The sequence below is a fragment of the Schistocerca americana genome, chromosome 11 (assembly GCF_021461395.2).
Source record: "Schistocerca americana isolate TAMUIC-IGC-003095 chromosome 11, iqSchAmer2.1, whole genome shotgun sequence".
Classification (NCBI taxonomy): Eukaryota; Metazoa; Arthropoda; class Insecta; order Orthoptera; family Acrididae; genus Schistocerca; species Schistocerca americana.
The window spans coordinates 111,077,120-111,098,674 of NC_060129.1; the positions used below are offsets into that span (position 1 = coordinate 111,077,120).

Genomic DNA, 21,555 nt, shown 5'->3' on the forward strand with positions numbered 1-21,555 from the left:
CTGGAACCACGTTCACAAAATGTTTCTGCTTTTGCCTTTTACTTACTGTACATGGTCTCCACAATTGATGCACCACTCCCAATGCAGTTTCCACTTCTGGTAGCAGTCTAGGTACGCCTCTTGCTGGATTGCGCAAAGTGCCGTCTATGAATTTTCTTTTATCTCGTCTGTCGTGGCAAATCCTTGTCCTTTCAATGGGGTTTTCAACTTTGGAAATAAAAAAGAAGTCCACAGGAGCCAGGTGTATGGTCAAGCAGCAAAAGGGATGAGTGTGTACATGCATTATCGTCATGTAAGAGCCATGAATTGTCTCACCACATTTCAGGCCATTTCATCCTCACATTTTCTCGCAGGCATCGCAAAATATCCCAGCAGTAGCATTGATTAACAATTTGTCACTTTGGCACGAATTCATGATGAACTAATCCTTCAAAGTCAAAGAAAACTACCAGTATGGCTTTGACATTTGGCCTGACGAGCTTTTTTCGGTCTTGGAGAACATTTCCTGACCCATTGTGAAGATTGAACCTTGATTTCAACAACATAACCATAGACCCACATTTCATCACCAGGGACATCTTAAGGGACATCTCATTCTCATTTGCATGATCCGAAAGCTCTTCACAGACTGCTAGACAAAGGTCTTTCTGGTGTTGACTTACGAGCCGTGGGACAAACTTGGCGGCAACTCGATTTATTCCAAGATGCCGTGTCAGGATTTCATGACATGGTCCAACTGAAATGTTACATTCATCTGAAATATTTCTGACGGTCAGTCTTCAATTGGCATGCGCAGTTTCATTGACATTCCTGACATGAATGTCATCGATAGCTGTGAGAGGGCGTTACAAACGAGGGTCATCTTTAACTTCCGTCCGACCATTTTTGATCTGTGTGCACCATTTGTAAGACTGAGTACAGCTTAAGCACTCATCACTGTACGCTTCCTGTAACATTTGGTGTGTCTCTAAAGGTTTTCTTGAGTTTCACACAAAATTTAATGCAGACGTGTTACTCCTCTAACTCTGCCATCTCGAAATTCGCAAACTGTGTGACACAATGTTCTACTCAATACGGCACTGAACAATAACTAACAGACATACAACAGTGAAACTACTGGCAGCTACACATTAAACACAGGCAAGTGCAGGGATGCCAACCCCATTTCGATCCAACAACCATTTGTGCGAAATTACAAATATTCCAAAATTTTTTGAATAGACCTTGTGTGTAATAGTGTCATGGTGGCATGCTATGTACACTCAGCGCTAGTAAAAGAGGTAAATACTTGAAGGTAGGTAGTAGCAGCAGACTGCCCCCAGCCACCAAACCACCCTGGCATATCTTGTCACACGTGTGACATTTCTCACATTTGAGTGCTGTCCTCCCTACATTCTTGCTTTGAGCACGTGCTATGACATTATTTTTGTGTTCAAGTGTGCCCAGAGCGTAGGTGTTATTGTGATTTGCAAAAATTAGTGTCTGTTTTATATGTCTCTATTCATTTTTTAATTATCATATTCAGCTCTTTTGTGATGTATCAGGGTCATCATATGTACACAAAATATTTTTAGATGTGCAGCAGCGAAGAGACTGTGTCCAGGTACATGCATAGCATACATTCCAAATAGAAAAAGCTGAATGTTTTAAGATAAGTGGTAAGAAGGGGACAGGCTATGCCTCCAATCTCTTGGGACATGTAATGTAGATGAAATGCAAAGAAGCTCAATGTTTTTGACATGCATAGTAGTCAAGAGACCCCCCCCTCTCCTGTATAGTATGAAAGTACTTCAAAAGGTAAGCTACACATTATTTAAACAGGCTAGTTAACTTTTCTGGAATGCTACACTACACTTCAAAATGACTCACACACATGGCACTGTTTTTCAACATAATCAACAAGTCTCTCAAAACAGCAGTTGGAATTTTCTATTGATTGTTCAATTCCTTGATTATAAAAATCTCCTTCTCGATTGCTGAGTCATTCGAGAAATGTGTGAACAATGTCAGTGCTGAAAAATCTGCACTCTCTACGAATCAGTTCCCCAGTTGCCTGGAGATGTCTGTGATCAGTGTTTATGCATCAGCATTACCCACGTCTGTGTGACGTTGGTCAAATTGTTGAACTGTTTCGCTATGCCCAGAGGGGACATTCCACTTGGCCTGTATACCACCTGAATTTCACAGTGAATCTGCAAGGCTTTGAGAGTATGCCCACAGGAATTGTACTGCCTTGCGTTTTTCAGTTTGGAGCACATTTCCAGCTGCTGTGTTTGCAGGAAATCCAAGTCATGTTCTTTCTTCTTAAAATGCACCACCCTCGTTTCAAAATGGTCTCAGTATGGGATGACATCTGAAACTTACCATCTGGAATCTCCTCAGATAATATTATTATAAACCAAATGAAAAAAAAAATGTTTCTGTGATAATAAATAGTAAAGGTATTCCCACTTCCTGTCTCATTACCGCCATCGTATATATGGACTGAATGCTGAAAGATCAATGGTTGTTAAAGGGACTCACACAGCTGCTTGTCTTGATACCAAAAGGTAGGTTCATCAAATGCAGTATGCTGTGTGATTTTGAGGTGAATAATAGCTAGGGGATGCCACAACCCAATCTGTGTCATGATTCCTTCCTGATACGTACACAAAACATACAAATACGAATATTTTTAATACCAGTATTAGCAGACCGAGTGAGGCCTTTGTGATAGGAGGCCTGCGACTGCCTCAAGTGAAGTCGCAGCCTGATTGTTTGGTGCATATGCACTGGTACTCGCAGTTGAATGTGAAATTTCCAGTGTGAATTTTGGTACAAATGTCTCATTGGTCATATATTATGCATTTCATGCAGATAACATTATGCTGTAGAGGAAATTAGAAGGGTCAATAACAACTATAAAAAAGTCTTCAGCAGAAATTACCTTGAAGGCAGTTACTTGCTTCATTTGTGAGCTTTCACGAAACATGCACACTTGGAAGGTGACCTGATTTGAAAAACACAGTTTTTGTATCATGTGGAACAGAAAGACAAACACTGAAAAAGGAGAAGTAGTAAGGAAGAGACACATCATCACATAGAAATTTGACTTTTTTTTGAAAATGTAAGTAACTTTCAGGTACTGTTGTTTAGAATGTGGATGCTTGTTGTTTGTGAAAGTTTTCCCCGACATGTCACATATTTTTGAAGTGCTTTGGTACACATATTTTCGATAACTACCTGTCTTGGAAAAGCGAATATATTGAGCTTTGTCTTCCAGATGTTATTTAAGTACATTTCTATGATCTCTGCTGCTTAGGAACAAACTGTCAGAGTCATCGGATATGTTTGAAACGAATGCAATCCTTCAGTATCAATTTGAAATATGAAACCAGGTACCATGTGTACACATTGAGTAAATTTGTGTTAATGTCACTATTGCACTTGCAGTGACCTCATCACCACTATCAAGAAGTGCTTTACATTTATCACACCCATTTATGAATCTCTATAAACAATGAGATACCTGAACTCCTAGTTCAGCTGTACACTTGTTGTGTTCTGAGAGGTTTGTATTTCACTTGTATCTCCACAAATGTGCTCTAAAGGCCTAATACACACTTCGTACTGTGTGAGTCTGTCAGATTGTAGTCAGTCTTCTGAAATGGAAATAAAAAAATCTTCAAAGAAATTTAACTACAATCAAGCTCAAACGCAGCCTATGGTTCTCACATAAATGTTAAATGGTTACTACAAGGCCGTTGCCCACAGTGGTACTCTGTGCACTTAAAACTCACGTCCATGAGTTACTAAATTTGGAAGATAGTGCCAGGAAGCAGCCAGATTTCACGTAGCACTCACCCTGCCATGTCACAGGTTTGGTGACAACATGGAGTCTGCCTGTCATTTGTTGCATTCTCTGTATCCATTAGACTACGGAAGGACTCTTTCCAGCCATTATCCTATTACCTGTGCGGTAGATATACCAAATACAGTAAACTCAATGTTTGTGAGTTCAGTAGTAGTTAGTTACATGTTCCATGCATCATCTGAACAATTCTTTCATAGGAGTGATTTAGAATGGGTCCATTTACACGATACGTTTATATGATTAGTGTTAACAAGTGTTAACATTAATGAACACATTATCATTTTATTCCTACTCTAGCAACAACTACACTTCAAAAATAGGCGTTTTTTTACTGGCTACCAGTTTTTAAATAGATATTCATCAATGTAATAGAAGGTGTTGTTCAGGAGAAATGATTTTAAATTAGGTTTAAAACTTGCTTGGTTGCCCTTCAGATGTTTTGTGTTATTGGGGAAATGAATGATAAAAAAAATTATTTCTGCATATTGAAATTCTCTCCAATGGGTAATAAAGATCATTTTTCCTTCTGGCATAGTAGGTATGTACGTCACTGTTCTTCTCAAATTATGATGCATTATTTACGATGAATTTCACCAGCAAAAGTATGTATTGTGACTGCACAGTTAAAATACCTAGCTCCTTAAAGAGGTCCGTGGGGAACACCATATGTTATTCTTACTGCTTGCTTTTGTGGTATGAATACTTTGTTTCTAAATGATGACTAACCCCAAAGAATTATTCTTTTCGACATACTAATCAGAAATATGCAAAATATGTCAGGAGCTTCTCAAATCCCTCAACATGCAAACTAACCTTTCATCCCCAGAAAGAACTGTAGTTGCACCATCTAAAAACTGATCACAACCTTATAATCCTGCAGACAAAGGCTCCTCCACTGTTGTTTTGAACCACAATGATTACCTGGCAGAAGGACTCCACTAGCTGTCAGATTCATCCACCTACAAACCTTGCCGCAGTGACCCCATTCCCGAAATCGAGCAGGATCTCCCGTCACTCCTCAAATCCTTAGGCCCATCCCAGAACCTCTCGCCAGAATCCATCTCTCTGCTAAACCCTACCACTCCCCGCACTCCTACCTTCTATATGCTTCTTTAAGTCCATAAACCCAACCACCCAGGGCAACACATTGTGGCCGGTTACTGTGTCACCCACTGAGAGAATCTCTGCTGTCATACATCAACACCTTGAGCCTATTGCCCGGAATCTACCCTCGTATATAAAAGATACCAACCATTCCCTCCACCGACTCTCCACTGTTTATAGATTCCAAACCAACAACCTCCTTCCTAGTCTTCATGACTAACTGTATCCTCACTCACAATTACTGCTCCTTTGAAGACATTACCTACAAACAAATCTGGGATATGGCTATGGGCACCTGCGTAGCACCATCCTCTACCAACTTATTCATTGGCCATATAGAGGAATCCTTCATAAGCACCCGGAATAGAAACCCCTCTCCTGGCTCAGATTCATTGATGACATCTTTGCGATCTGGATCAAGGGTGAGGTCACCCTACCCACATTCGTCCAGAATCTCAACTTCTCCCCCATTTGCTTCACGTGGTCCTACTCAACCCAACAAGCCACCTTCCTAGATGTTGACCTCCACCTCAAAGATGGCTACATCAGTACCTCCGTCCATATCAAACCTACTAACCACCAGAAATACCTCCACTTCGACAGCTGCCACCCGTTCCATACCGAGAAGTCCCTGCCATACAGACTAGCCACCTGTGGTCGTCGCACCTGCAGTGAAGAGCAGTCCCTCTCGAAATATACTAAGGGTCTCAGTGAAGCCTTCACTGACTGTAAATATCCTCCCAATCTTCTACAAAAACAAGTCTCCTGTGCCTTATCTTTCCAGTCACCCTCGCCAATATGCTGCAGTATATGACAGTGCAGTGAGTCTACATTCTTACTTGCAAATATTGCTTTAATTGTTTATTCCAGAGCTCCAGAGACTGAACATTCTTGGTTGTTGTTTCAAGAAGATGGAGCTCTTTCCCGATACCCTCTCTGTGCTCGAGAAATCTTTGGTGAAGTGTTACTGCAGAGATGGGTAGGGAGAGGATGCTGCCGATATGGTTGCACTATCGGTCGGAGGATGGCATTCACGTATCGTATAGCCGTTACGGCGCCTTCCATGACCACAAGCGGCGTACGTTGGCCCCATATAATGCCAGCCAAAAACATCGGGGAACTTCCACCTTGCTGCACTCGCTAGACAGTGTGTCTAAGGCGTTCAGCCTGACCAGGTTGCCTCCAAACACGTCTCCGGCGATTGTCTGGTTGAAGGCACAAGCGATACTCACCCAGGACTGGAGCAATTCAATTACATTCTCTGACAGGGTTTCAACTACCTCTTGTCATGCTTTGAAACTTCTTCACATAGTAGCATTACTTCAAATTATTAAAACATGAATCTACGAGGGTCTTGTTAAACCCAAAATTCATCGAAGTTGCACAGTGCAGGACTAAGAAGATATAATCCCTGTCTCTTGCTAAAGTGAGTCAACCAATCCTTTCCTGCCAATATTGTATTTCAGTTAAACCCTGTGATCAAGATTAAAATAGAATGCCAACCTCCTCATGTGTCTTCTGGTCAGACCATAAAATTGGGTATCCAGGTCCCAGCAATGATGTGCAAGTTTTTTTCTCCATGACTGAACTGAATGTCTTCATGAATCTGGCTAGTGATGTGGGGATGTAGCCCTGCAAAGATAATGTATTTAGACTTATCTACATTGCATTGCACCTAAAGGCCACCAGAATAAAAGACCACATGTGGGTAAACAACAGTAACAATAATAATTACAATAGTAATAAGGAAATACTTACTACTTCTAGTCATTTCCTTAACATACAGTCATTCATTCCCAAGTGTATCTTTTGCTTTCGCCATTGACAGTTATATTTCTTGTCTCTTCGGTTATAGACCATAAAAGTGAGCCTCATTTCCGTTTCTCTCTTGTATTTTCCCATTTTCTGGTTCCTGCATATTCGGAAATAAAACGTGTCTTAAATAAAAGAAACAACATAACAACAAAACACAATTATTTTTTTATTTCCACTGTTTGTCATCCTGTGGTTTATTCCTCGCTGAACAGTGATTCTTTCGGTAAATATTTTTATTTTATAGTGCACCTCTTGACAGTGATTATTGCTTATGACATACAACTTAAAAATTACATATTTTGAAACAACAATTTATATTTACCAGCTATAAGCAATAAATTCGCTAGAGCTCTCAAGTTTACATATGATGTAGTTGCTGTAGAAACAACAGCTGAATGTAGTTTTCTGTTTTCATTCAGTGTTGCCAATGTAGAGAAAATGTCACTGTGAACTGTTACCAGACGAATATTTTTACCCAACGTTACCCTATGCTTTTTGAATGTTAAATAGAAGGTCATTCAGATATATAAGGAGTAGGATTGGACCCAAAATTGAACCCTGTGGGATCTCCTGTGTGCTTTTTTTAATTTTTTTTTAAAGCACCTGTTACTAAAATTTTCTGCATTTTGGTCATTGTATGAATTATTCAGCACAACCTTTGACATTATGTTTGTCAAGTATGATTGTAAGCAGCTATTCCATCGATTTCATCGAACTTGATTTTCTCTAAGAGAATATCATGATCCTCACATCCAAAGGCCTCGGAGAGATCTCAAAAAACACCAACCGCTGATATATTATCATTTAAAGCTTTCACAATTTGATGATGAGTCCAAGTATAAATGCCATTTCAGTAAATCAACCTTTCTGCAAACCAAACTGTGACATGCTAAGTAAATTGTTTCCACTTAAGTATCCGAGTACTGTAACGATTCATGTTAAATGTTACTTAAATTTATTCTGCCAGGTCCATTGATGAATGAATGGGAAATTTTCATGCTTCACAAAATTTATTCACATTAATTGACATCCAAACTGCACACTCGTCATGAAAACAAAACACAGACAGACTTCACTGATCTCTTTGACTTCCAAGACTAACTTCAAATCTGACTTGCAAAACAACTCAACAACTAACTCGCAGCCTCGCTTTACATAGAATTTTAACAATAACTCCCAAAATAAAGCATTATTAATTTTGTATAATTTTCATGTTACAGTTAAAATTTACAAAATGAAAAGAAACTGATGTTACAGCCGAATAAGGTATAAAATACAATATCCAATGACAATCTTTTATGGTAATATCTTTAGTTTTCCATAAGAAAATCATTCTGAGCTTTAATTACAATAATGCCTCATATTATTTTAGTTATATAATTAATTGCAGTTTGGATTTGGTTACTAACATGTAATGGTAGTACAAAGCTTGTGCTTTATCCGATTAAACAGATAGAATGCACAATAAGGCCTCAAATTCTGGAAATTGGAAAACTGTGAGATGTAAACAATTGGAGAGTTAATTAGAAATGTAATTACAAAGCATATTAAATACAGAGGAAGACATAAAAACAAATAACAAATGAAAATACATTGCTTGGTAATAACTTTTAGGCTGTTTCTCAAGATAGTGCGTTCTTTTGTTACTGAATTTTTAGATTACCATTTTGTTAATTAGAAGCATTGATTTTTCATGCTAACATCTCTACAGTCTTTAGTTATTTATTGCTAACGACTTATTACTTCAATTTCTTGATTACTTACTTAATTAAGTATATGTACGTAATTTTATCAATGCCAACAATCCACCGATAATTACGACAACGCACGTCCTTCCAGAACATTCCACACGCCTTCGCAATGAATATAAAGTTTTTTATCAAATAGGGCAGAATGATATACAGGGTGGCCCATTGATAGCGACTGGGCTAAATATCTCACGAAATAAGCGTCAAACGAAAAAACTACAAAGAACGAAACTTGTCTAGCTTGAAGGGGGAAACCAGATGGCGCTATGGTTGGACCGCTAGATGGCGCTGCCATAGGTCAAACAGATATCAACTGCCTTTTTTTAAATAGGAACCCCCATTTTTTATTACATATTCGTGTAGTACGTAGAGAAATATGAATGTTTTCGTTGGACTACTTTTTTCGCTTTGTGATAGGTGGCGCTGTAATAGTGACAAACGTATGGCTCACAATTTTAGCCGAACAGTTGGTAACAGGTAGGTTTTTTAAATTAAAATACAGAACGTAGCTACGTTTGAACATTTTATTTCGGTTGTTCCAATGTGATACATGTACCTCTGTGAACTTATCATTTCTTGAGGACGCATGCTGTTACAGTGTGATTACCTGTAAATACCACATTAATGCAATAAATGCTCAAAATGATGTCCGCCAACCTCGGTGCATTTGGCAATACGTGTAACAACACTCCTCTCAACAGCGAGTAGTTCGCCTTCCGTAATGTTCGCACATGCACTGACAATGCGCTGACGCATGTTGTCAGGCGTTGTTGGTGGATCACGGTAGCAAATATCCTTCAACTTTTCCCACAGAAAGGAATCCAGGGACGTCAGATCCGTTGAACGTGTGGGCCATGGTATGGTGCTTCGACGACCAATCCACCTGTCATGAAATATGCCTATCAATACTGCTTCAATCGCACGCGAGCTATGTGCCGGGCACATACATCTTGTTGGAAGTACATCGCCATTCTGTCATGCAGTGAAACATCTTGTAGTAACATCGGCAGAACATTACGTAGGAAATCATCATACACTGCACCATTTAGATTGCCATCGATAAAATGGGGCCAATTATCCTTCCTGCCATAATGCCGCACCATACATTAACCCGCCAAGGTCGCTGATGTTCCACTTCTCGCAGCCATCGTGAATTTTCTGTCGCCCAATACTGCATATTATGTCAGTTTACGTTACCGCTCTTAGTGAATGACGCTTTGTCGCTAAATAGAACGCGTGCAAAAAAATCTGTCATCCTCCCATAAATTATCTTGTGCCCAGTGGCAGAACTGTACACAACGTTCAAAGTCGTCGCCATGCAATTCTTGGTGCATATAAATATGGTACGGGTACAATCGATGTTGATGTAGCATTCGCAACACCGACGTTTTTGAGATTCCTGATTGTCGCGCAATTTGTCTGCTACTGATGTGCGGATTAGCCGCGACACCATCTAAAACACCTACTTGGGCATCATCATTTGTTGCAGGTCGTGGTTCACGCTTCACATGTGGCTGAAGACTTCCTGTTTCCTTAAATAACGTAACTATCTGGCGAACGGTCTGGACACTTGGATGGTGTCGTCCAGGATACCGAGCAGCATACGTAGCACACGCCTGTTGGGCATTTTGATCACAATAGCCATACATCAACACGATATTGACCTTTTCGGCAATTGGTAAACGGTCAATTTTAACAGGGGAATGTGTCACGCACTGGCGGAATGTTACGTGATAGCACGTACTTGTACATTTGGGTCACTATTACTGCGCCACCTATCACAAAGCGAAAAAAGTAGTCCAACTAAAACATTCATATTTCTCTACGTACTACACGACTACGTAATAAAAATGGGGGTTCGTGTTGAAGAAAACGCAGTTGAAATCCGTTTGACTTATGGCAGCGCAATCTTGTGGGTCAACCATAGCGCCATCTGGTTTCCCCCTTCAAGCTAGACGAGTTTGGTTCTTTGTAGTTTTTTCGTTTGACGCTTATTTCGTGAGATATTTGGCCCGTTCACGAGCTATGGACCGTTATATATATATATATATATATATATATATATATATATATATATATATATATATATATATATATATGGAGACACATACAAGGCCTTAGGAAGCACTGAATTGTCTGATAACTATCTGGATGCGTATGAAAAGAGGGTGGTATGAGACATTCCATATGAGGGGGAGGTTATACCATTATAGTACTCTTGAGTAACAAGGTGTGTGTGTCCCCCCTCCGCCTCAGTCAGACACACCCAGTACCTCCTGTGGCTTCCCCTAACTTTCACTACTAACCATTCCACATTGTCGGCCGCACACACACACACACACACACACACACACACACACTACCTCCTGTGGCTAACCCTGACTCTCGCTAGTAACAGTTCCACGTTTGTTGACCATCCACACAGACATACACACGCACAGACACACACACTCACTACCTCCTGTGGCTACCCTGACTCTCGCTACTAACTGTTCCACGTTTGTCGGGCACACACACACACACACACACACACACACACACACACACTACCTCTCGTGGTGTCCCCTGACTCTCGCTACTAACCATTCCATGTTTGTCGGCCACACACACACACACACACACACACACTACCTCCTGTGGCGTCCCCTGACTCTCGCTACGAACCATTCCACGTTTGTCAACTACACACACACACACACACACACACACACACATACACTACCTCTCGTGGCATTCCCTGACTCTCGCTATTAACCATTCCACTTTTGTCAGACACTCACACACACACACACACACAGACTACCACCTTGCTACTACCCGTCCCACTCACGTTGACCTCTGTGGACCGCAGGGCAGGTGACGCGGCTGAGCCTGGCGGCGCACCACCTGTCGAACGCGCTGCTGTACCCGCCGTCGCTGCTGGTGGCGGAGGGGCCGGCGCGCCAGCCGCGGCCGCAGCGCCGCCGCCTGCTGCTGGACCGGCCGCCGCCCTGCGACGTGCACCTGCTCACGCTGCGCCAGGCGCCCGCCCACGACGACCCCGCCTTCCCCTCCACCTCGGCGCTCATGGTGCTCCACCGGCAGGTCAGTCTCCCTTGCACAGGCCAGCGTCCACACCGTTCACACTCCACGAGCTTCTTGTTCCTTTTCGTACATACATTGTGGTCGGGACAGTCTGCAAATCTTATAAGCTTATAAGGATGTTGCAGGAGAGACTGGACTGAGGAATAACTCAAAAGAAAAAGGATCGATAAGTTGTCCCATTTCTGAGATACACTACTGGACATTAAAACTGCTACACCAAGAAGAAATGCATATCATAAACGGGTATTCATTGGACAAATATATTATATTAGAACTGACTTCTATTTACATTTTCACGCAATTTAGGTGCATATATGCTGAGGAATCAGTACCCAGAACAACCACCTCTCGCCGTAATAACGGCCTCGCTACGCCAGCGTGTACAGCTTGGATGGCGTGTACAGCTACAGCTGCCCGTGCACCGTCAACACAATACCACAGTTCATCAAGAACAGTGACTGGCGTATTGTGACGAGCCAGTTGCTCGGCCACCATTGACCAGACGTTTTCAATTGCTGAGACATCTCGAGAATGTGCTCGCCAGGGCAGCAGTCGAACATTTTCTGTATCCAGAAAGGCCCGTACAGGACATGCAACGTGCTGTCGTGCAGTATCCTGCTGAAATGTACGGTTTCGCAGGGATCGAATGAAGGGTACAGCCACAGGTCGTAACACATCTGAAATGTAACGTCCACTGTTCAAAGTGCCATCAATGCAAACAAGAGGTGACCCAGATGTGTAACCAACGGCACCCCACACCATCATGTCGGTTGATATGCCAGTATGGTGATGACGAATACACGCTCCCAATGTGCGTTCACCGCGATGTCGCCAAACACGGATGCAACCATCATGAAGCTGTAAAAAGAACCTGGATTCATCTGAAAAAATGACGTTTTGCCATTCGTGCACCCAGGTTCATCGTCGAGTACACCACCGCAGGCACTCCTGTCTGTGATGCAGCGTCAATGGTAACCACAGCCATGGTCTCCGAGCTGATGGTCCATGCTGCTGCAAACGTCGTCGAACTGTTCATGCAGATGGTTGTTGTCTTGCAAACGTCCCCATTTCTAGAATCATGGATCGAGACGTGGCTGCACGATCCGGTACAGCCATGCGGATAAGATGCCTGTCATCTCGACTGCTAGCGATACGAGGCCATTGGGATCCACCATGGCGTTCCGTATTTCCCTCCTGAACCCACCGATTCCGTGTTCTGCTAGCAGTCATTGGATCTCGACCAACGCTAGCAGCAATGTCGCGATACGACAAACTGCAATCGCGATAGGCTACAATCCGACCTTCATCAAACTCGGAAACGTGATGGTACGCATTTCTTCTCCTTATACGAGGCATTACAACAACGTTTCACCAGGCAACGCCGGTCAACTGGTGTTTTTGTATGATAAATCGGTTGGAAACTTTCCTCATGTCAGCACGTTGTAGGTGTCGCCACCAGCACCAACCTTGTGTGAATGCTCTGAAAAGCTAATCATTCCTCCTAGAACATCTCTATGTAAAGGTATTCAGAAAGGGCCTGAAAGGTTTGTAAGGGTATTGTAGGGCAGGTTCTCTTGGGAAATAATTGTTCAGAAAAAATTCGATCTGATGCACTGTTTCCCAGTTATCAAGCTGTGCTGGATCCCGATGGCTTCGTATCACTAGCAGTCGAGATGACAGGCATCTTATCTGCATGGCTGTAACGGATCGAACAGCCACGTCTCGATCCCTAAGTCAACAGATGGGGACGTTTGCAAGACAACAACCATCTGCACGAACAGTTCGATGACGTTTGAAGCAGCACGGACTATCACCTTGGAGACCTTGGCTGCGGTTACCCTTGACTCTGCATCACAGATAGGAGCGCTTGCAACGGTGTACTCGACGACGAACCTGGGTGCCAAATGGCAAAACATCATTTTTTCTGATGAATCCAGGTTCTCTTTACAGCGTCACGATGGTCGCATCCGTGTTTGGCGACATCGCAGTGAACGCACATTGGAAGCGTGTATTCGTCATCGCCATACTGGCGTATCACACGGCATGATAGTATGGGTGCCATTGGTTACACGTCTCGGTCACCTCTTGTTCGCATTGACGGCACTTTGAGCAGTGGTAGTTACATTTCAGATGTGTTACGACCCGTGGCTCTATCCTTCATTTGATCTCTGCGAAACCCTACATTTCAGCAGGATAATGCACGACCGCATGTTGCAGGTCCTGTACGGGGCCTGCTGGATACAGAAAATGTTCGAAAGCTGCCGTGGCCAGCATATTCTCCAGATCTCTCACCAACTGAAATCGTCTGGTCAATGGTGGCCGAGCAACTGGCTCGTCACAATATGCCAGTCACTACTCTCGATGAACTGTGGTATCGTGTTGAAGCTGCATGGGCATCTGTACCTGTACTCGCCATCCAAGCTCTGTTTTACTCAATGCCCAAGCGAATCTAGGCTGTTATTACGGCCAGAGATGGTTGACAACACCGTTCAAATAAATGTCGCCTCACCTCAGAAAAGACATGTTTCAGATAGTCATCGTCTTTCTTAGACTCAGCCAGCATGGTAACAGCCAAGTCAAAATGAGGACTCTAATCTGTCAGTCTGATGGACTGCAGTATCCAACTTTGTATGCAGAGAAAAGAAGTTGTTTGCATACCTAGGATGCAGTGCACAGTTGTTTTTGGATTTTGCAATTCGCCATGAGGCCCTGCTGATTGACTTCTTAGAGCTTCCTAAGAAGGCGTCTCTCACTGTCTGAATTGTCTGCACACTAGGTCTGCCCTGCCTGTTCTAGCCAGATCACAGACGCTCCCTGTCTCCTTAAACTTCACCATTAGCTTCTGGTTGCTGACTATGGTATGCTGTCTGGAATTTTCTCCAGACTGTTTTTGGTGACTGTGTCTCATGATACCAGAGGACACATTGGACTTTCTCCAGATCTGAATACATGTTGTTTGCAAATGGTATTCACTTCCACTGCTATTACATCACTGGGCCCTGTAACGAACAGATTAACAGTAAGTATATTTGTTCACAAAAAACTTGAATATGTCACATCTAGTTCCAAATAAGAATTATTTGTATATGTCCCATATTTTATGCTTTATGAATGTTTATAATCGAGGAAAGAGTTCAGGGACACCTGGTACAATTGCCACATACACACACTGCTGTGAAAGTTGTTACTGTCTGACAGTTGAAGGCATGCTAGCATCACTAGCTGCGAGAGAACAATTCGTCACTTAACGTCATATGTGCCATACGATTAAGGTTGTTTCTAATTCTTTTTGCACTTAATTTACAAAATAGTTGTTACCAGTAATCCTCGCACTGTCTTCAGTCTTTAAAGAGTCAAAGTCCCACATATAAAACAGCTACAAATTATAGTCATAAATTGTTGGAAGTTGCTAAGTGCTGTCATTATCAAGGACTGGCTGAGTATAGTTTGCATTGTTTCCACTCCGTTTTAAGCAAGCACCAGTGTTTCACTCACTTCAATGTATATGAGGCCATATGTCCTTAATTATGTGCCGTACACTGATATGATTTTGCAGGTACATTCAGTTGTATGTGTGGGTACTGTAACCAAAATGTGTTTCAAAAGTAGTTAATTAAGACATCATGTGTAAGGCTCAAGTTTCACTACACTACACAACGTCGCCTGCAGCACCTCTCCTGGGCTCATAACCATATTAGTTGGATCGGTTCCTTTCTCTCCCACCGTCCTTCCTACGTCACCATCCATAACACGGATTCCTACACCTTTTTCCCCTCCGCCGGTGTACCGCAAGGCTCCGTCCTCTCCCCCCTTCTGTACCTTTTGTACACAGCGGACATGCCGCTGCCGTCACCCCCCCATCCACCTTCTCCAGTTTGCCGATGACACCGCCTTCCTTGCCCTTGCCCCCACCCTACAGTGCTCCCAACACCTTCTCCAATCCCATCTTGACCGGTTCACCGCTTGGTGCAACCAGTGGTTGCTCAAGGTCAATCCCTCCAAAACCCAGGCGATCATTGTAGGCAAAACCACCCCTTCCTTCCGCCTCCTTGATTTCTATCTCACCATCTATGGCTGTCCTATCGCCCTCACTCCCACCCTTAAGTACCTTGGCGTCACCCTCGACCGTCGCCTCTCCTGGACTCCCCATCTCCGGACAATCCGAGCCGAGGCACGCTCCCGACTCCGTCTCCTCAAGCGTTTTGCCATACATGGGCCGTACATGCATCACAGACAGGAGTGCCTGCGGTGGTGTACTCGACGATGAACCTGGGTGCACGAATGGCAAAACGCCGTACATGGGGTCTGGACCCCTCCACCATCCTCCACACCTATAAGTCCCTCATCTGCCCTATCCTTTGTTACACCCATCCGGCCTGGGTCTCTGCCCCCCCTACCTTCTATAAATCCCTACAAATCCTTGAATGCTATGCTCTCCACCTCGCCTATCGCATCCGTTTCCCCTCCCCCACGCGGATCCTGTATGATCTCATCCCCTTCCCTCACCTCCTCCTTTTCCTTGAGAGGATATGGATCCTGTACACCTCCCGCAAACTCGATCCTCCTCATCCGCTCGTCTCACCCATCTTCTCCCACCCCCGCCCGCTGCCACGCCTGTATTCCCACGTCCCACCAGGTCTCCATCTCTCCACCCTCCTTACCCTCTCCCAAGGTGGCTTCCGCCAGCTCCCTCTCCCTGATGATGTCCTCCTCCCCTTCATCTACCCCTCCTATCAACTTTGATCCTGCCCACCCCCCCAATTCCAGTGTCCTTTCCTTTAGGCAGCCTCCCTCCCTTCTCTTCCTTTCCCTTCTCTTTCCTTTTCCCCCATCCCCTCCCTCCACCCCTCTTCCCCCGGGCTTCCCCTCTCCCTTCCTCCCTCCCCCATCTCCCCTGCCCATGGCATCCCTGCTCTCCCCTCTCCCTCTCCCACTCCCCTTCCCGCTCCTCCTCTCTTGGCAGGTCCCCGGACTCGCACACGCTCAGTGAACATTCGCGCGCCAGAGATCATCGCCATCAGTGTCTCGTGTGTGAGCCTTCGTTTGTGTTTAGTGTTTGTTCGCCGTCACGCCGCCATTGTTCATGTGTACCGTCGCCATGATCCGTGTTATGTGCGCCGTGTCAACTAGTGTTAGTGATGTTTTCTCGTCCAGCGTGAACGGCTCGATGTTTTTTGTTTTTTGGTGTCTACATTTTTTGCCCGCCGTTTTTGTCTTCTCTGTGCCACCTCTATGTTTTACTTATTGTAAATCTAAAGGCTGAAGAGCGGCGTACTCTGCTGCTGACAGCCCGCCTTGTGTAAGGTGATCAAAATCACAATAAAGAAAAAAAAAGAGAGAGAACCAGATACACCAGCTGTCGCAGCATGTTGACGTTACCTGAAAAGGCGCTTTTAGTGAAGCTGTATTATCAGAATCGGGAATGTGCTAGTTCAGCGTTATGATCCTATCGCCATAGGAAGGGGATTCGAACGGGTAAAGGTCCGTTGCCAAATGCAGCTGTGGCGAGAATGACTTCGAAGTTCGAAGCCACAGGTTGTTTAGACGATAGACCCCGTAGTGGCCGACCGAGCACAAGGCATAATGCTGCTGAGACAGTTCAGGAAGAAATGGAGACTGTAGCGGGTTCGTCTATGCACGGGGAAGTCAGCGCTCGTGCAATCGCACGTCGCATCGGCCTTCCATACACTACTGTTTGGTTGGCACTTAGGCGTACCCTCCGATGCTATCGGTACAAAATCCATCGACATCGTGAACTGTTACCTGGCGATTTAGTGAAGCGGAGGGCATTTGCGGTGTGGGCGTTTCAAAAGATGGCGGAAGATGACGATTGGTTGAGTAACGTGTTGTGGACCGACGAAGCTCATTTCACGCCCACAACTGCAGAATTTGGGCTACCGAAAATCCTAGAACTGTCGTGGGAACTCTATTGCACGACGAGGAAGTCATGGTATGGGTTGGATTTACCACATCTACCGTTATCGGGCCTTTTTTCTTCGAGGAAATGAGTGATTCTGGTTTTGTAACTGCCACCGTAACGGGTGAGAGGTACGCCGATATGTTACAGAACTGCATCATCCCCAGCCTGGCTGATAAACACCTGCCAGAACGTACGATGTTTATGCAGGATGTCGCTCCACCCCATATTGCTAGACGGGTGAAAGATCTCTTGCGCGCGTCGTTTGGTGATGATCGTGTGCTCAGCCGCCACTTTCGTCATGCCTGACCTCCCAGGTCGCCAGACCTCAGTCCGTGCGATTATTGGCTTTGGGGTTACCTGAAGTCGCAGGTGTATCGTGATCGACCAACATCTCTAGGGAGGCTGAAAGACAACATCCGACGCCAATGCCTCACCATAACTCCGGACATGCTTTACAGTGCTTTTCACAACATTATTCCTCGACTACAGCTATTGTTGAGGAATGATGGTAGACTTATTGAGCATTTCCTGTAAAGAACATCATCTTTGCTTTGTCTTACTTTGTTATGCTAATTATTGCTATTCTGGTCAGATGAAGCGCCATCTGTTGGACATTTTTTGAACTTTTGTATTTTTTTGGTTCTAATAAAACTCCATGTCATTCCAAGCATGTGTGTCAATTTATACCTCTCTATCTACATTATTCCGTGATTTATTCAGTTTACAAATTTATACTTTTTGATCACCCGGTACATATGTACATATTGACAGACAAGAAACTTAAGTTTGCCTTTACAACTGAATATCGAGTCCTTCAATCCAGTGCACTGCATCTGGAGTTGCTAGCAGGAAGTCCTTTTCAACACCGTGTAGGCTCGAATCCTGTATTCACTGACAATGTGGTGAACAGTCTGGTATATATGGAGCCCTGCAGTCACAGTCTGGATCAGGCAGCTTCTTCCACTTAAAGAGAGCATCCCTGCATCGGCCATGGCCGGTACGGATTCTGTTGAGAGTAGTCCAAGTCTTTCGTGGTAAGTTGAACCAGTTGGAAGTTTAGCCCCTGAGAAGATGTTATGCAGGTGCACATCTGTCACTGCTTCCATTCTTCAAGAGGTTTGAAATCCTTAGCAACGATGTCATCAGCATCGCACAGAGTTGGATGACGTGATTTCAGTCTCTTACGATTTAAAAGTGGCAGGTCGCTATGCACAGGTAGGTTAGAATTCCTGGAGATCTTGTGGAATTCTCTCACACGGGCAGTACATCTGCGCAGATCAGGAGGCATTATACCGGTTAACAGTGGAACTGGAGTGGATCTGATTGCGCCAGATATTATGTGCATTGTCATATTGAGCTGGGTGTCAACAAGCCGTGTATGATGACTGTTCATCCAAACAGGTGCACAGTACTCAGCACTTGAGTACACCAAGCCCAGGGCTGAAGATCGCAGGGTGGTTGCGTTAATATGATGTTGAGATTTAAACCGACAAGATAAGCCAGAAATCGCTTATCAAATTAATGCTGGCCTAATATCCAGAAAGACAGGTAGATTCCTAGGGAAACATGCGATCCAGTGTACTTTGCTCTCGCCAACAAAGTCTTCTTTGCGAGCTGAGGACAATGTAGGATTCCAGAAGCCCGGTGTGTATCGCATTCCATACGAACGTGGCGTATCTTACGTGGAGCAGACTGTCAGAAAAGTCGATCAGAGATGCAAAGAGCATCAGCGAGGCACGCAAGTGAACCAACAAAAGGAGCCCGCACATGTCGTATAGTTGCCAATCGTCTGATATAAGGTGCCTAGGAAGCTGTTTTCTCGGATAGCTAGCCAAAAATTCAAGCAAATCTTATTTAATGGAGTATTTCAGTAAGTTAAACTGACAAAAATTTGCCTATTTACGAGTACTAAGAGGTGTCGCAAGCAACTGGCGACAGGCAAATAATCAATGTACTTTGGTATACACTTTGAATGCAAGCAAAAGTCGAAGTTCATAAGTCATGACTAAATCGTTTTTTTTTTTTTTTTTTTACTTTATTGATTTTCAATTCCCCCCGAAGGGGGCGGGCTGGCAGCAGCTTACAGCCTACAGACTTTTTTTTAAAAAAAGGAAGAAGAAAGAAACAAGAAAAAACAGGCGATAAAATGGTGATTTAAAGTGGAAAATGGCGTAAAAATGCGGAAAGTTAAAACAGAAAGAAAAAGGGGACGGCAATGTTGATAAAAGACACAGGAATCCGACAAGTACCACAGTAGACACACAATTAAAAAACATGGCGACAGTCTGGTTTCTGTTCGCAAGCGATAAAAAGCACACCCAGCGACAGTATGATGGCTGTTCGCTACACTTCCCAAAAGACACAACACGGAGCACGCACTGGAAAAACACACTGTAAAATACTGCACGAAAAAGGTGGCACAAAGATGGCACTCCCGATCCAAGGCGGATGGGGGGGGGGGGGAGGAGAGGAAAAAACGAAAAGGGGGGGGAACCAAGGAGGGAGAGGACTAATAAAGGGGGACAAGGGCAGACGCGAGACGGAATGAAAGGAGGCAGAGGAGGGAAATGTAAAAGGACTCGGGGGAGAGAAGGGGGCAAAGAGAGGGGAGGTGTGGAAGAAAGAGGATGGAAGGGGGGGAGAGGGAGCCCGGGAAAAGGACAGAGGAAAGGAGGGGGAGTGAGGATCAGAGTTGATAGGAGGGATAAATGGAGGGAGAGAGGGCATCATCCGGGAGGGGGAGTTGATGGAAGCCACCTTGGGAATTGACGACTCCGCGGAGTGGCTCTTATATTCTCTTCGTATAGTTGCCGCTGCTCAGTGACGTTGTAGTCAGCGTACTATTGGCTGGCGTCATCTCACAGCCCCCTCTGCTGCGTTTCAGGCCGACGTGCCGGCGTTTGATGTTACGCCGGAACATCACACGTTCAATAATATTGGCAAACTGTCAATATACGGATCATGTGAAGGCGCGTTTTGACGTATTGTCAGTACTAGAGATGGTGATGAGCAGTATTGATGGACCTCAAAATATTCTCAGTTATTGTCAATACATAATAAACGTGTGAGGTCAAATATTGACGGTTTGACAGAACTAGGAACCAGCCACGCGGCGTTAATGAGGACTATTAATTTTTTTTCTGTTAATCATACCGTAGATACAATTTTTAAGGAGTGTTATTAACACAAAAGAATTTCAATAGTCCCATGCAATGGTAATCGTTGCACGTGCCAGTTTTGGATCGTCAACGGAGCATTTCTCTATGACGCTGCCTACTTCATTAATTTGAAAATATGGTGTAGATTGTTGTGTTACATAGTAGTTTTGAACAACGCCCCCACTTCGAAAAATACGTCATATATGCAATGACTACTAAGAGTTCTACGAAACTCGTGGCATCTGCACCAAATTATCACAACGCAAAAAAAAGAAAAGTTTTACGTTAATTGCCTGAACAAGTCTTTGCCAGGCAGATATAATTCCTTCACAGGTTTCCATAGAATTTTACTTATTGTATTTGCTGACATTACAGAGCGAAACTTAGAGCACTAGAATGACCGTTCTGTTGCGAGATCTCGAAATTACCCTTAATCTTATGTGGAATGCGATTGCCCCTTTCGTTAACGTATTTTGCTTCTCTGTTGTATCTCGCTTCAGTACTAATAACTTTTAGTACGATGTAGAACTCATAGGAAAGCTAGTTATGAAATCTTTCGGATCCTTGATTCTGATTTCAGTCAGTATATTAAATCAGTAAAATTTTTTCAATCGATCTCGGACCGATTTTCTCTTTTTCGTTGTTTTCTGTTGCTTGCAAGCAATGGCTAAAATAACTGTATCACACGCTTTGTTTTTTTACTTATTGTGTTTGCTGTTATTACAGAGAATGACCGTTCTGTTGCCAGACATCTCGAAATTACCATTAATCATATGTGGAGTGCGATTGCCTTTTTCATCAACGTATTTTTCTTCTCTGTTTTATCTCGTATCAGTACTAATAACTTTTAGTACGATGTAGAACTCGTAGGAA

General features: G+C 43.7%; 1 protein-coding gene across 1 annotated transcript in view; it reads left to right on the plus strand.

Moving 5' to 3' along the window:
• The window catches only part of LOC124554176 (alpha-mannosidase 2), a 792,511-nt gene that overhangs the window by 740,815 nt on the left and 30,141 nt on the right, over window positions 1–21,555 (plus strand). Inside the window, exon 16 of the mRNA XM_047128249.1 lies at window positions 11,372–11,604. Coding sequence (XP_046984205.1) covers window positions 11,372–11,604 — 233 coding nt within the window. The remainder of the gene's footprint in view (window positions 1–11,371; window positions 11,605–21,555) is intronic.